Here is a 15,078-nt window from a genome sequence, read left to right on the forward strand (position 1 = left end):
ATTTAAAACCAACGGCTTAACTGCTCGACAACGTCATGTGAAAATAAAAAACGAGTAGTAGGTAGGTACAAATAGATTGATAAAAGCTTAGAAATCAATTTGGCAGCGCATTGTTATTGGAGACGCGTCGATGATGCGCTGGCAATGACGTTGCGTCCCGCGGGGCCATGAGCGTTATCGGGGGGCGGCAGAGGCGGCGCGGTGGATGCCGTAGGTGTTCGTACGATAATGTCGCGATAATGTATCCATTTACGTTGGGGTCTGGCGGGCGCGTGTGCGCGGCCGCGGGACGACGGGCGACGACGATGACGACGGCAGTGGCGGCGGCGACGACGACAATCAATAGTGGCGCTCCCTGACGGCAACGGCAACGGCGGCGGCGGCGGCGGCGGCCGAAAAACACGGTACATGCCGTTGCCGTGGCTACTGTGTTTACCGCCGGGGCGCCCCGTCGTCAGCTGACCCGGGGCCCGGCCCCGGATGGGCGGCGCGTCGCCGGGTACGCGGGCCCAACCGCGGTGGCCGTCGCGTACACGCCCAGCCGTTGTCGGGTTGGCGGGCGGGCCGCGGATCGCGGGGTAAAAGACCTCGGGCCGACGCTCAGTGCGGACCGCCACCGGATCATCAGTCCGTATACGTACTGCGCGCCGGTCGCTATGTGAACGGTACACGCGCGTGTGTGTGACTTGTGTGATTTTTTTCTCATGGCAACATAATAATTATATTATTATTATAATAGATATAAAATAAATAAATACACGGCGAGTGTCGAGTGCATTGGACTACCTACATTATTTTTTCGACAATTCGTCGTTATTGATGATATTATTATTCGTATACAGAACGAACGGACAGAACAATAATCGGACGACACGTCGGTTTTTTTTTCGTTAAATCGTCGAGTGCGCGCCGCAACGGGGTGGATTATTATTTTTCATTTTTAAACCGGTGTACGAAAATCGTTCGCAATTACGGACTTAACGATTTACCCGCGCAGTGTTCGGGGCGCGTCGGTTGAATGTGATTGGAAAGCGCGGGTGATGGCCACCACATACCTGCCGGTCGGTGGCGGCGGCCCGGGGCCCGGCGACCTGGACGGCATGGGAGGCATGTCGGTCAATCAGCCGGGCGGCCCTTACCAACAACCGTCGCCGTCGCCGCGCGGCCAAGACCATCCGGCCGGAGAGTTGAAATACATGCCGCCCGGACAACACCACCATCACCATCACCACCACCATCAAGTTCCTACGTCCCCGTCGCCGGTGTCCCTGTCGGCCGCGGCCAGCTGGGTGGACCCGTGGGCCGCGTCCATGAGCATGCACCACCACCAACACCATCCGCACCATCCGCACCAAGGGCTCGACATCAAACCTCCGCCGGACATGCGGGTGGTGACCGGCAGCGGCAGCGGCGGTAACGGCGGTAATACCCAGACGTGGCACTCCGGTCCTCCGCCGCCCGTCGTGTCCACCGGCCACTACAACAGCAGCGGTTCCGGGTCTCCGCAACTGGGCCACCACGGAGCGTACCACGTGATGAACGGCATGCTGGGCCACACGCATCCCGTGCAGATGCACCACAGCCCGTCGTACCCGCAAGTCGACCCGCAGTCGCCGGGCGGCGAAGAGGACGCGCCCACGTCCGACGACCTCGAGGCGTTCGCCAAACAGTTCAAGCAGAGGCGGATCAAGTTGGGCTTTACGCAGGCCGACGTGGGTCTGGCGCTGGGCACGCTCTACGGTAACGTGTTCTCGCAGACGACCATATGCCGGTTCGAGGCGCTGCAGCTGTCGTTCAAGAACATGTGCAAGCTCAAGCCGCTGCTGCAAAAGTGGCTGGAAGAGGCGGACTCGACGACGGGCTCGCCGACCAGCATCGACAAGATCGCGGCGCAAGGCCGGAAGCGCAAAAAACGCACTAGCATCGAGGTGTCGGTCAAGGGCGCGCTGGAGCAACACTTCCACAAGCAGCCCAAACCGTCGGCGCAGGAAATCACGTCGCTGGCCGACTCGCTGCAGCTGGAGAAAGAAGTGGTCCGCGTGTGGTTCTGCAACCGGCGGCAGAAGGAGAAGCGCATGACGCCGCCGAACACGCTCGGCGGGCCCCAGGACGGCATGATGGACGGCGGCGGCGGCGGCCCCATGGGCCACGGCCTGCACCAGGGCTACCATCACCACGACCAGATGCACGGGTCACCCATGGGACCGCACTCGCACTCGCACAGCCCGCCGATGTTGTCGCCCATCGGCAACCACCAGTCGCTGGCGGCCCATTAACGTTTCGCCCAGTGGGACGTTGAGTACTCACGGCACCTGGCCAAAATGCAGCAACAGCAGCAGCACCAGGAATGCACGTAGTAGTACTTATTACTGTTTCGAACAACGTCTCGCTGAAGGGCGACTTTTTCACACGGTGAAAAAACCAAATTCGACTTACAAACGATTATTATTTCATAAAAATAAAAACGATAAAAAAAACCCACGACCGCCGCGGTCACACGACCGTTTTCGTTGGGTTGCACAAAACGCGTACAAATCATACGAATATTGTTATACTACATTATTATTAATATTATTATTATTATTATTATTATTATTATCGTCACAAAATTATATTACAAAAAAAAAATATGAAAAACGGATCCCGTACCACGCTAAAACAACGGCGGCAACGGAAACACATCATAATTATATTATTATTATGAATATTGACAAAAAAACCAATCACACATAACTGACATCTCCACTATATACAACTACGAGCACAGGGTGTGACAGGGCCAACGTCTGCAGTCGAAACGGGATAACGACAACATAGCCATGCGGATGCCAAGCGTTTATGATTTTCTTTTGCAAATTTTCCAAAAAAAAAAAAAAACAATTCCTTTGGAGGACGAGGACACTACAACATCACCGGAAACCACCTCTCCTATCGCGCACCGACTGTGATACGTATATAGTTTTTTTTTTTTCAATTACATACATAAAAATAGTAGATAGAACTACACAATATATGTTAAAACTCCCTCGGATAACACATCTTCGGCGCTATAACGTCCAGGTATCAAATTTTTGTTCATATTATAATTATTACAATTCTAAGTATAAAAAAAACACCACACTCCCTCCCCCCAAGCACAAACTAGTCAATCGGTCAACACCAGTACATCACATCCCTCGATCCACCCCCTATAACGAAAAATTCGCTCTCACTGTGTACAAAACGATCTCCTACAAAAAAATATATAAACATATTATACTATACACACTGTAGAAGTTAGAACATTCCATTCTTTTGACCGAAAAGGGTTATTCGTCGTCCCCTATACATAAATTTCGTAACACGTATAATGTACAATAATATTATTTACACACTTGTACCTTACCTTTACCGCTGGTCCGAAGTCTTCGAAAAAAACCGGTTCACAACAGCTTTTGTTCATATACATTTTATATGTTTCTCCCCCCCCCCCTTTATTTTTTATTTTATTTTATTCGTGATTTATGTGACGGATGAAGAAGAAGATGAGGAAAAAAAAAAGGTAATAATAAAATTACCCCGAAAAATATAAAATATATATATATAAATATATACAAATACCCGCCGACACAAGACGATGTTCACTTATTCACTCTCTCTCTCTCTCGCAGTCTTTCTTCGTGTTATTTCACCCTTGAAAATAATATTATATAAAATAATAATATTAATATCGGTCCACCCGAATAAATCACAACCCACCCCCCTGTTATTTTTATTCAGAAAACAATAACGTTATAACAAAAAAAAATGTACTCGGAAAACGTCATACAATAATAATAATATATATTTTAGACACCTATAACATAATATATTATCTATATAAAATATATTATAATTTGGGCAAGTCCGAAAATGTGAGATCTATAAAATATTATCAATAATAATAATAATAGTAATAATAATAATATGTATAATAATGTATTTACGTTGAAACGATAATATTATATATTGTTTATTATTATTATTATTATTGTTAAAAAGAAAAAAACGGAAATATTTTCCGCTATTTTTTTTTTTTAATTTTTTTTTTATGTATTTTGTAACGAATTTATATAAAATATAAGTCACTAGGTGTTGTTTTTCTCATTATATTAATTATAATTTATTTTAATTCTTTTTTTTTGTTATTTTTAATGATTTATTTTTAGTTTTAATAATTATACGACCCTCACCCAGCTCCCACCCATCCCCCAATCAGAATTAGACAAATAAAAAAACAAACGATGATATAAATATTATTCCTATGTATGATTAGATACAAAAAAAAAAAAAATTATATGTTATATTATAATAATTTTAATGTAGACCGCGACCGGATAATTTAATATTTTATTATTTTTTATTTGAAACGACTCTGAATTAGCCGTTAATCAATATAATAATAATAATAATAATTACAACAAGCGTTATATTACTATTAATTTATTTATCGAACAAAAGTTATGACGACGGGAAAAATAACATAACAAATATACATATAATTATTTATATAATGATATTTATATATTTACATACATATATTATGTGGTATACACGTTGTATAACTATACACATAGGTGTTTAGCTGGTAACAAAAACATAAAAAATAAATGATGATGAAAAGTAATATTATTTGTATACTTTTATTGTAAATACGAATCTAGATGTGTATATATATATATATAAAAAAAAAACCTGTGTAGTTAGACGAATATATAATATATATATATTTATATATAAAGATATACGCATACACATATGTATATCTATTTATCTATATATATTATATATAAATCTCACAATAGAGAAAAAATAAAAAACACTTTTGAGACGTGTAATTTTTGTTTGTTCGTATATATATAATATTATGTTTTTAATAAAAATAAAAAAAACGAAAACAATTGAGGAATTAAGTCAAAAACAATATCTGTTGATGTTTTTTTTTCTATTTATTAAATTTATATGTGTTGTATACAAATATTTGGGGTAAAAATGAAACCATTTGAAATAAAAAAAAAAAAACTTTAAAAAATTACATACATGAAATTCAGAATTTTTTTTCAACTATAGTACCGTTTCCTATTCTTAACGCAACACAACAAATATTGTGTTATTATATTGATCATCATTGGCCAGATGATTCAAGTTGTACATAATAATAATGTTACACAAGTTTCTAGATAATATATAGTGATATTTTATATTATGTACCCTCAAGCTGTACATTAGTCTTTTTTAGTTGTGGCAATCTTGCTTTTTGGTCAAATTGAGTTAGTATGTGTGTGTGTGTGTCTATTTTTAAAAACTCAAATGTTAGAAGAAAAAAAAACAATTCTAACTAGAAATAAAATGAAGGTGTATAAAAAAATTTCCTGTACTTTTACATCCAACAAGTTATCATACTACTTTATTGACACATTTACTGTACACTTTATAGTATGTATTGAGTGTATGTTGCTTACACCAGTACTTAAGTTGACTCAGCACAGTTTTTTTTTGGGGGGGGGGGTTAGTGTTCATAAACTAAATATTTTGAACTATATTAGGATATTGGTACAATCTATTAAAGTAAAAATTATTATTGTGTTGTACAACATAACATATGACAGAATCGAAGAAGTTTATGAAAATCCTTTTGGTCTATAATAGACAGTGGTTGTATATATACTTTGTAATAATCTCTGGCCTTTAGATTTTCACTTGGGTACAGGCATAATCGCATATATAGGTACAGCTAATAATCGATAACGGCTATGATAATGAAATTATCATTATTGTATTTTTATAATGTATGTATATTTGATAATATTCTGACATTTAGATGTCAATATGTGTATAAATTTTATTTCTGTACTTCATGAAAAGAAACTGAACTCGTGATTGACATGTTGTACACACATTGAACTCTGCGACCTGTATACATACTTCGTGATGATAATAAAACATAATCGTTTTGAGAGGTGTACAGCTAAGTGGATGACGGCTATCCCGTCCGTCCGTATATGTAGGGTCCATCGGTCTAAGTTTGCACACGGGGCGATAAAGTGCATCGGTGTTTTATATTATATTATCAGATAATAATGGTACTGGAGTCGAAGGTCCAAAACACCGCACAACAGCTCGTCTGGCGATCAGAATCGTCGATTACCACACCATCCCCTGTCTCCAACCCCTAAAAACCCTTTTGACCGGTCTTATCCATTAACGTGTCACATAAGACCTCCTTTGTGCGCGATTCCCATTGATCGTGAGAGAGCCGTGTACATTCGATTGATAGATTTTTCAACCTGTTAACGACGACACACTCGCACAGGGCTGAGACTATTGTGATTTCGAAAAAATCTGTCGGGTGAGGTCACCGCACCATTAAGACGTCGTTTTAAATATAATAATACAGTGATGTAGTACAGCCGGGGTGGAAATGGTATATACACACATAATATTATATTGTAATCATAATTGTGTTTATCGACAGGTTACCCAAACAAAACGCACCACACTGTGTCCCCCGTTATATGATGTTAAGTGTTTTTTTGTAATGTTCAAATCACACTTACATAAATAATATATACCTGTACCTACTTCAAATAACTGCCAAACTGCGGTCCTCTAGACAGGGTGTCACCTCTTGTGATCATCGCCTACGAGGACATATGGTATAATTGCGCAGAAAAATCTAACTTTGTTTGACCAAAAAAAAAAAAATCTTTCAAAAAAAATATTGTATAACATATACATAGGTACATTCTGTACTCGCTATTTTCATAAAAAAGTCAATATTAATTTATGTTACGCTAGAAAATGTTTACTTTGGTTTGGCTCTTTTTTAGAACCTTTTTTTTTTTTGTTAAATTATGTCACTCATTAGGTGTGATTATTTTGAAAATAAAAAAATACCGGTAGTCAAAGTGTAGTATAGTGTTTTATGGTCAAACACTAAAAAAAATATATATATAAATACTATTCGAACCCTTTTGGTTATTATTCACCACCGAAATGTACAGTTTTGTTAAGTGTTTTGATCGTGTCAAAACTGTTGCACAATATACATATTATAATAATGTCCAATAGCGGTAAAGTACCTACTTATAACGGCTATTCTACATGACAAAGCGGACACTCTCTGCGCCTCGGTCAACAGCTCTGTTTAGACGAACAAATTTTGCGGTTCCTATTACAGCAGTCAATGAACGGGCAAGATTAATTACAGTGTAATTGAAAGATAACGCGGTCGGATTGATACGTTTGTTGTGTGTACAAAGGCCGTGTCATCGCGGACGATTGTGCGCATCATGTGCGGCTGATACAGGAATATTATTTAGCGGCGGGGTGCCCGGCGGTCCTTGTCAGTGTATGCCAATTATTACAGTATTGTGAGTTGCTGCTGCTGCTGCTGCTGCTGTTTGTACCCCAGGGTCAAATCAAAGTGTTACCAGCAGTGTTACGATTGATATAATATTGTGTTTATTAACGGCTATACACGCAGTGATAACGCAACACAGGGTTAAATAGGACCATGCGGTACAACGTTAATACAGTACATATAAAATATGTTACATATTTTAACAGCTCTTCTTCGACGATAAAAACACAGCGTTAAGACTAACCAATCAAAATCAAATGAACACAGTTAATATAACATAGTAAAGTAAGTAAAGTAACAGTAACAATTCTCGAGACACCTGCGTATACTTCAACCAGGGCTAAAAACCCGCCTAACCCTTTTTAGGCATTTTGAATTTTCCAAGTCAACGTCCCTTCCGCGTCCAACTACTTCTGGGAAGTCCTTCTGCGCTTGTTGCGGCCCGTGTCCGGCTATTATGATAGCGCATTTGAAAACAATGTTTACTTTGCGGGGACATTAATAATAATAATGATATAGGTGAAAAATGTTGGTATATAATAAAAGAGACTTGTCGCGCGCGCCCGTGTGTGCGTGTGTGTGTTTTTTATACGGGTTTTTAATGGGCTAATAACACGGTGTGCTGTGCGGTGGCGGTGCGACTCGGTCCGCCGGAAAGGAGCATAAATCTTTAAATTAATACTTACCCATTTATATATCTTTATCGTGTGCCCGATGCGTGTCCGCCGAGTCGACAACCGACAGACCAGAGTGTATTTTTTTAAGAGTGTGGTGAGGTTAATATTTTTTTATTGTGATGTGGTCTGTTTTTTTATTTTAATATTCTTTTCGCTCGGTCCCATATTAGTGTTATTATAAACCGTGCGATGATCACTATCTTAACGTACGCGATAAGAGCCGCTTCCGTCGCACCTGCGCGCACCGTTCTTCGGCAAGAGTCATACAGCAGAGACATGTGCGCTTCCGTACGACAAGCATATATATGAGCTTAATTTATTATTCGTGAAGTGAAAAAAAAAATAACCATAACAGAACCAACCATAATATTATAGAGGTGGGTAAATATGGTATTTTTTTAAAATTTATTTCACCCTTTCGGCGTATCGTTTTTGGACACGACATAGCGCGTTTTCGATTGCCATCGACTCCACGTGGGACCGGCGGCCTGGTGACGTTTCCCAAGGGTTAGCCTATATTGCACGACAACGGCGTGTGCAGTATAGTATTATAATGGCAAATTGCGGGTAGAGTTCGCGTGCCGTCCGGTCAAAAATATCACACACACGGAGGGAGGGAGGAGGAAAAGGTGAAGAAAAAAAAATACAACACCTAAGAAAAATACAATAATAATAATAATATCGTCGCTCATTGTTATAATGTATTCCGCGATTAACACACAAACACACACACACGCGGTTTATATTTATTCAACGCGGTGTACTTGCATATTATATAGTGTGAAGGTCACCTGAATAAATCAACGGCGGCGGTGGCGTCCCGGGAATAATAATAATCGTATTAATAAGCTGAACACCACTGTGTGTTATACCCACCAAGTGTTATTCCAATATAATCCTGTTAATTACAATATATATTATACCTATAGTATAATGGCCAAGCGCCGTCTCCAATACCGTCTCGGTGCTGATCTAATAATATACACATACTTACATCAGGTGACAAGTGTTGTTCGGATACAATTTCCAATCTTATCGAACACCCGGTATATTATCGACTTGCTTGCGACAAATTTTTTACTAACATACACCTTTTCCTCTCAAGTACCTTGTCATCGTCCGAGTGTATAATATATTATACTTGTGCACATACACATATTATTATAATTTATATACTCGAGGGCTTATAATATAGTACACCGTAGGTACTTATATATGATATTATACACTTATTATAGGCCGTCTCTGTATATTATTGTAGTATACCTGTATATTATGGATAATTTTTCAAACGGGAGGACGTGGAAACGGGCCCGTTAAACAATGCCAAACGTCCATTGTTTAATATCATAATTAACAAGTGCGCTGAAATGGCACCGAACTACATAGTAATACGACAGAGACTATTATAATGTGTATATGTATATAATATATATATATATATATATATATGTGTGTATACTTACCTGTATTGTGTATTATTATTATTGTGTGTGTGCGCGCGCAAGGCCTGTGTGGAAACCGATTGTGGGCTTCAATAAAAATTGTGAAGGTGCGAAAAATGGTTTTGCCCGATACAATAATTATAATAGGTAATAATAATAATATGAAATTTTAAGCACTGTAATAAACCTAAAACGGAGTACCGAAAAATTATGTAAAATTAAACGGTTTTGATCCAAACACGTATATGTGCAGCACATCATAGCTACAGCTGGTGTTTGAAACGGTAGGTAGGTTGGTATTAGCATAAAAAACAACCCAAGTACAACAGCTTAACCACTGACAGAGGCGATAGTGATTACACTATGTATGTAGTCACCAAAATAAATTGTCTTATGGCTATTGAACAAGAAGGGTCGCTGCGTTTACCTATTTAAAATAACAGCCATTTTCAGGCGAATCGTATAAAATAATAATTACATGTGGCCGCAGATTCAACAATTAGGTAGGTATGTTTGTTTTCTTATATGAGTTTATTTTGCAAATAAAAAAACAACCACACTCATAGACCACGTAGGTCAAGTTGATCAAGTGGGAAGAGGGCTTTACAATTACCGAGTATTTAAAAGCCTGCGCCCGGAGGGTTTCGCCTTGACCATGACGGTGCTGTACTTAGACTGTAATTTTTTTTTAAATTTTTTTTTTCTACGGCAAACTGCCGACTTCTCGACACTTACACGTGTCTAATCGTAACAGTGTGTTATTGGGAACAGACATCATCGGCCGGTAACATGTTTTCAGGCACCTACCTATATACCATTCGCCGTTTGTACAAAAGTCGACGGCGCACGATCCAGGCACGAAGACGGCGACGTGGGAACGAATATCGCGGGTAAGTTTAAGTATATAAGATGTATATATATTTATATATATATTATGGTTTTCTTATTCTTACACGTCGTGATAGGTGCACGGCGCCCACGCGCGGTTCGTCTGCCTGCGATTGTTTTCCGAAAACTCATTATTATTATTATTAGCGTTTGGGAACAAAAAAAAAAAATAAATCTACAAAACCGAAACGAATAAGATAGGCACAATAAAAAATGAAAAAAAAACGCTCGAAGGTCGGCCGACGCGGTTTTTTTATTTCTACGGGATTTTCGCCAAAAAAAAAAAAAAAAACAACCAAATAGCGTTAATGTCGTGCTCGCGTGGGCGGACCGTAGACGGTCGTATGATATAATATAACGTTTATAAAATATTATTGCGTTAACTTATGCGGCTGTGGATTTTATCGAAAACGTATAGCAGCAGACACGTGGTGTTTACAAAATACAAAACGGGTGGGCAGGGAACTGAGAGAGGGGTAGGGGAGGGAAGTAAAAATCGAGAGGATTTCGGAAGAAATTTATGTGTTTGTCGGTGCGAGGTAATATATATATATATATATATAAAATAGGAAAAGGTGAAAAGTTTATTGCCGCCGCCGCCGCCTTCGGTGGAAACGCTTTTTTTCTTTTATTGGAAACCAGTTTGCCGTGCATCGCCGACGCATGTCAGATATAACTACATATATACATTATGTGCTTCCCTCGCCCCCCCCCCCAAAAAAAACAACAGTATTTCCAAAAACCGCGGGGGTAACGTACATATCGTCGAGCGTTTATATATATATATTATATAATGTAAGTTTTTTTTTTCCACTCTGTCTTTCTCTTCCTGTCTCTCTCTCGCGCTCTCTCTCTCTCTGTTTATATGATATAATATACAAACGATAGGTGTACGGGTTTACTCGGTCCCCAAAATATGGTCCGGCGGGCAGCTGAATCCGAGTCATTGTGCGCGCACGCCAAACGCTTGTCCTATTGTTACGGTCATGTCTCTGGGCCATATAACGCGGCTATGATCGGTCCAGCCGCAATAATATAGGTACATAAAATAAGCGCACACATATTAATAAAATATACAAAAATAATAGTGATCGCATGATGATGATGATATCTTGTGCGCGCGCGCAAACAAGAAGGATGTTGTGGAATTCGTATACGGATAATAATATATAAGGAGAGGTACCTGTTGCGCGTTATTCGTATACGGAATATTATATTGTATATTATGTTTAAGAGCAATACATATATATCCGCAAAGCGCTACGATACGTGTGGTGAATTCGCTACGATACATAGTGTACTATACTAGCTGTTAGATAGTAATAATAAAAAAATATATACCCAAAACGGGATGCGATGCACACCGGTAGCCGTATAGATTTTTCGGCGGTTCATTCATAATAATGTTTTGTTTTGTACCTACTATTACACTATCGCCGTCGTCATCGTACACCTACCAGTACCCGTCCGCGTAGGGGAGGGCTTGTAAATTATGAATTTCGGTTGTAAAAATATAATAATATACCTAACATAAACCGTGGACCACCGCGAGTACGGGAGGTCCTCTCCCGCCCCCTCGCGCCTCGTTTGTAACGTGTGTTGCCCGTTGAAAATTTACACCTATCCTTGGTTTTTTAAACGTCGAGTACAGAGTACAACACGGTCCGAAATAATATGTTGTGTACATACATATACGTGGTCCCCACGACAAATATATATACACATTTATATATATTATATTATATTATGTACACGGTCTCTACAACCGCGTCGACCGGCGTGCACGTTATGAGTGTGTGTGTGTGTGTACTAAACTGTGTATGTTGTAAGTATGTCTGGTGTTAAATGCCCTTGTTTTATTATACACACACATATATATATACATATACGGACTCCGCTTCGTGTGTGGCAGGTACCTATCCTGGTGTACATGTTAAGCGGCCGGCGACCATCGGTAAAATGCCTAAAACACACACACACCGCACACGGTTAGCAGGGAGCTCTGACAGAATTCAGAGGGAAGGGGGCGGGGGTTAATACTGAAAACCTTAAAACTTAAAATCGGCGCTTTTCGACATGTAGCGCTAATTTTAAGTTTTGCGGTTTTTAGAATCCTACAACCCTGGAAAAGAATACCGAAACCGTGCTGAACGTGACCCAATGCAGTAGCACTAAAGTCAGTCTGTAGAACGTTAGAAGAAAAAAAAACAAAGTATCATCCGCTTAACAATGAGGACTTTTTTTTTTCTCTTATGTGTTGTCATACTGGTTTTAGTCCTTCGGTTTACTTCACCATCGCATACAAGCTAGCACAATATGTAAGTTCAGCTCTTTACGCTATGTTACTCTATCGGCTAAACGGAGAACGTATAGACATTGCAGTTTGCACCTTGACGGTTATAATCTTCTATCGAAATGTCACTCGGACTCACAATCAAGTAAATAGTTCTACTTACCATTCCGGTAAACTATACTAATGGTCACGGGTGTGTGAAAAAAACATGTTTTTTTTTATTATTATTATTATTATTATTAATAACCGAACACCGTCATCGTGCAATAACCGCGGCCGTGTGTCACATACGTAAACTGTGATTACCTATGTAGGGCGGTCAATGTAAAATTATTATAAGTACATAATAATATAAAGTCCTTGCACATATTGTGATGTTTTGTCACCGCTCAACGCAGACGAGAAGACCGGACCACGAAGACGGTAAGAACAAGAAGCGGTTTTTGTCAAAAAGGCAGTTGTTATTTTTTGATTGATTAAACCTATAAAGTTGATCTTTTCGGGGAACGTCTCAGCGACGACAAAACTTAAGTATGAGCAAATATATTGGGGGGGGGGGGGGTACTCGCGGTACACATATACGTCCACCGCCAACGTACGTTGTCGAGGGTGTCCGGGGTTCATTGAGCTCATACGTACAGTCGTTGTTTATATACCTATATATATAAATGTTTTTTTTTCATATGTAAATATATATGTCCGCCCGGATTTCTTGGTGTGAGTGTGTGTGTTCATTATTGAATAGCCAAGGCGGCGGTCGGGCTTATTTTCAAACCCGTCGTGTAACCCACCGCGAACGCGAGCGGAGAAGACCGCAGGGGAATGTACACACATTCACTGCATCACTACAAATACACACACACACACATATATATACATACATACAAACGCTCTGTAGATTCTCTTCTGTCCATTCTCAACTGGATTCTTTTACCTTTAGTATATATTATATGACACGTATTTTTTTTTATATATATTTTTTTTTTTTACTAAGCGATGAGACGTTTTGTGTCCGAACGTAGTCGTCCGCGTCGTCGTCGTCGTCTTGGACAAAAAATATTTGTATGCGCTAGAAAGTAGCTATAAAAAAAAAAAACAGGGAACGGCTTTCTTGGTCCATTGTCCACTGCTCTTCAACCACCTCGGTCGTCCGACGCGGAATACAAAATATTGTACGTACAGTATATTTTTGGATTTATTCGGTTCTTCCTACCGGTCCGAAATGCTGTTGTTTTTTTTTTTTTGTTTTGATTTTGTTTTCGTCGGGGCTGACAACAATAAGCGTTTGTCGCGTTCAAAGGGCGCGGAGTAGTGAGAGGGTGATCGTCCTGTGTCCGGCGGTGGTTTCCCCAACAATGGGGGCTTAACACGCGCGCACACGTGGGTATGACAAAAAAAAATATATATACACTATAATATAATATAATAATAAAACGCAATAATAACCGATGGACGTGCGCGACGACAATGGTCGATGACGACAATAAACGCGCTAAATCGGATTTTTTTGCTCGATTCGAGATGGATCGGTAAATTTAGAGCACGGGGGTGACTGGAAAAAAAACCGCGGGCGTCCTTTAGAAAAAAAGCCCAAAAAAAAACGGGTATGTGGCGAAAATCGTACCAAAAAAAGGGGTCGAACCGCGCTGAGTGTACTTATGCATCAGTCGAGGTACAAAATATGTAGAACGATAATTTTCAACTGCACCGCCGCGACGTCTGGGCGTTGTAAAATCATTACGACAATAATAATTTTATCCCTTCAGAGGGTTGGGGGAGGGCCCGAAGTGTACACGTAAGTCAGCGGCGGCGGCGTTACAATTCCCCAAAGTCTTTAAAAGAATAATAAAAAAAAAAAACTATACCTATGTACTTACAAAATATCTGCGCACAAACCCTTATGTGCGCGCGAGACTGCAAAGCGAGCGCACACGTTCGGTTTAATTTATTCGAAGGTATAAAAAACATGGGGGGGGGGAAAGAAATGGAAAATTATACATATATATATAAGGGGAGAACTAAATTGCGCTACGGTAAAAAGGAAACCGTTTTTGTGTGTGTGTGTGTGTGCCTGTTCGTTGTTATATTGGCGAAGGGATTTTATTTTTATTTTTAAGTCGTATACTATTACCACGTGCGGAGGGCGAATCATATATTTTGTAATATATTGTCCACTTTGTTAGAGCTGAAGAAACGAGCCCACGTTGTAGTTAAAATTGTATTCGGAAACAAGTAGGTACCTACTGTCCCGTACCAATCGGATATAGATAGGTAGGTACATAAGTTACAGTGGGATAACAACAGCTAATCCGGTTTGTCCAAGGGCTGTCATAATTATCAAACATGTTAAACACCTACTGGCCGAACCAGTCGTATTGCTAATTTAGGACTCAT

At 40.0% G+C, this 15,078-nt stretch overlaps 1 protein-coding gene across 1 annotated transcript; it reads left to right on the top strand.

The window, feature by feature from the left end:
• Window positions 1-588: 588 nt before the first annotated feature.
• Window positions 589-4,343, top strand: LOC126834615 (POU domain protein CF1A-like). Its single transcript, XM_050566677.1, has one exon. The coding sequence runs from the start codon at window positions 1,041-1,043 to the stop codon at window positions 2,274-2,276; it is 1,236 nt and encodes a 411-aa protein (XP_050422634.1). The 5' UTR covers window positions 589-1,040; the 3' UTR covers window positions 2,277-4,343.
• Window positions 4,344-15,078: the final 10,735 nt, after the last annotated feature.

The sequence above is a fragment of the Adelges cooleyi genome, unplaced genomic scaffold (genome assembly GCF_023614345.1).
Source record: "Adelges cooleyi isolate 19-005CV unplaced genomic scaffold, UGA_ACOO_1.1 ACOO_flye_CR_arks_rails_tigmint_CR_PRNA_21, whole genome shotgun sequence".
NCBI lineage: Eukaryota > Metazoa > Arthropoda > Insecta > Hemiptera > Adelgidae > Adelges > Adelges cooleyi.

What these genes read in the sequence shown, in the direction of transcription:
- LOC126834615 (XM_050566677.1), top strand. Translation starts at nt 1,041, where the DNA reads ATGGCCACCACATACCTGCCGGTCGGTGGCGGCGGCCCGGGGCCCGGC.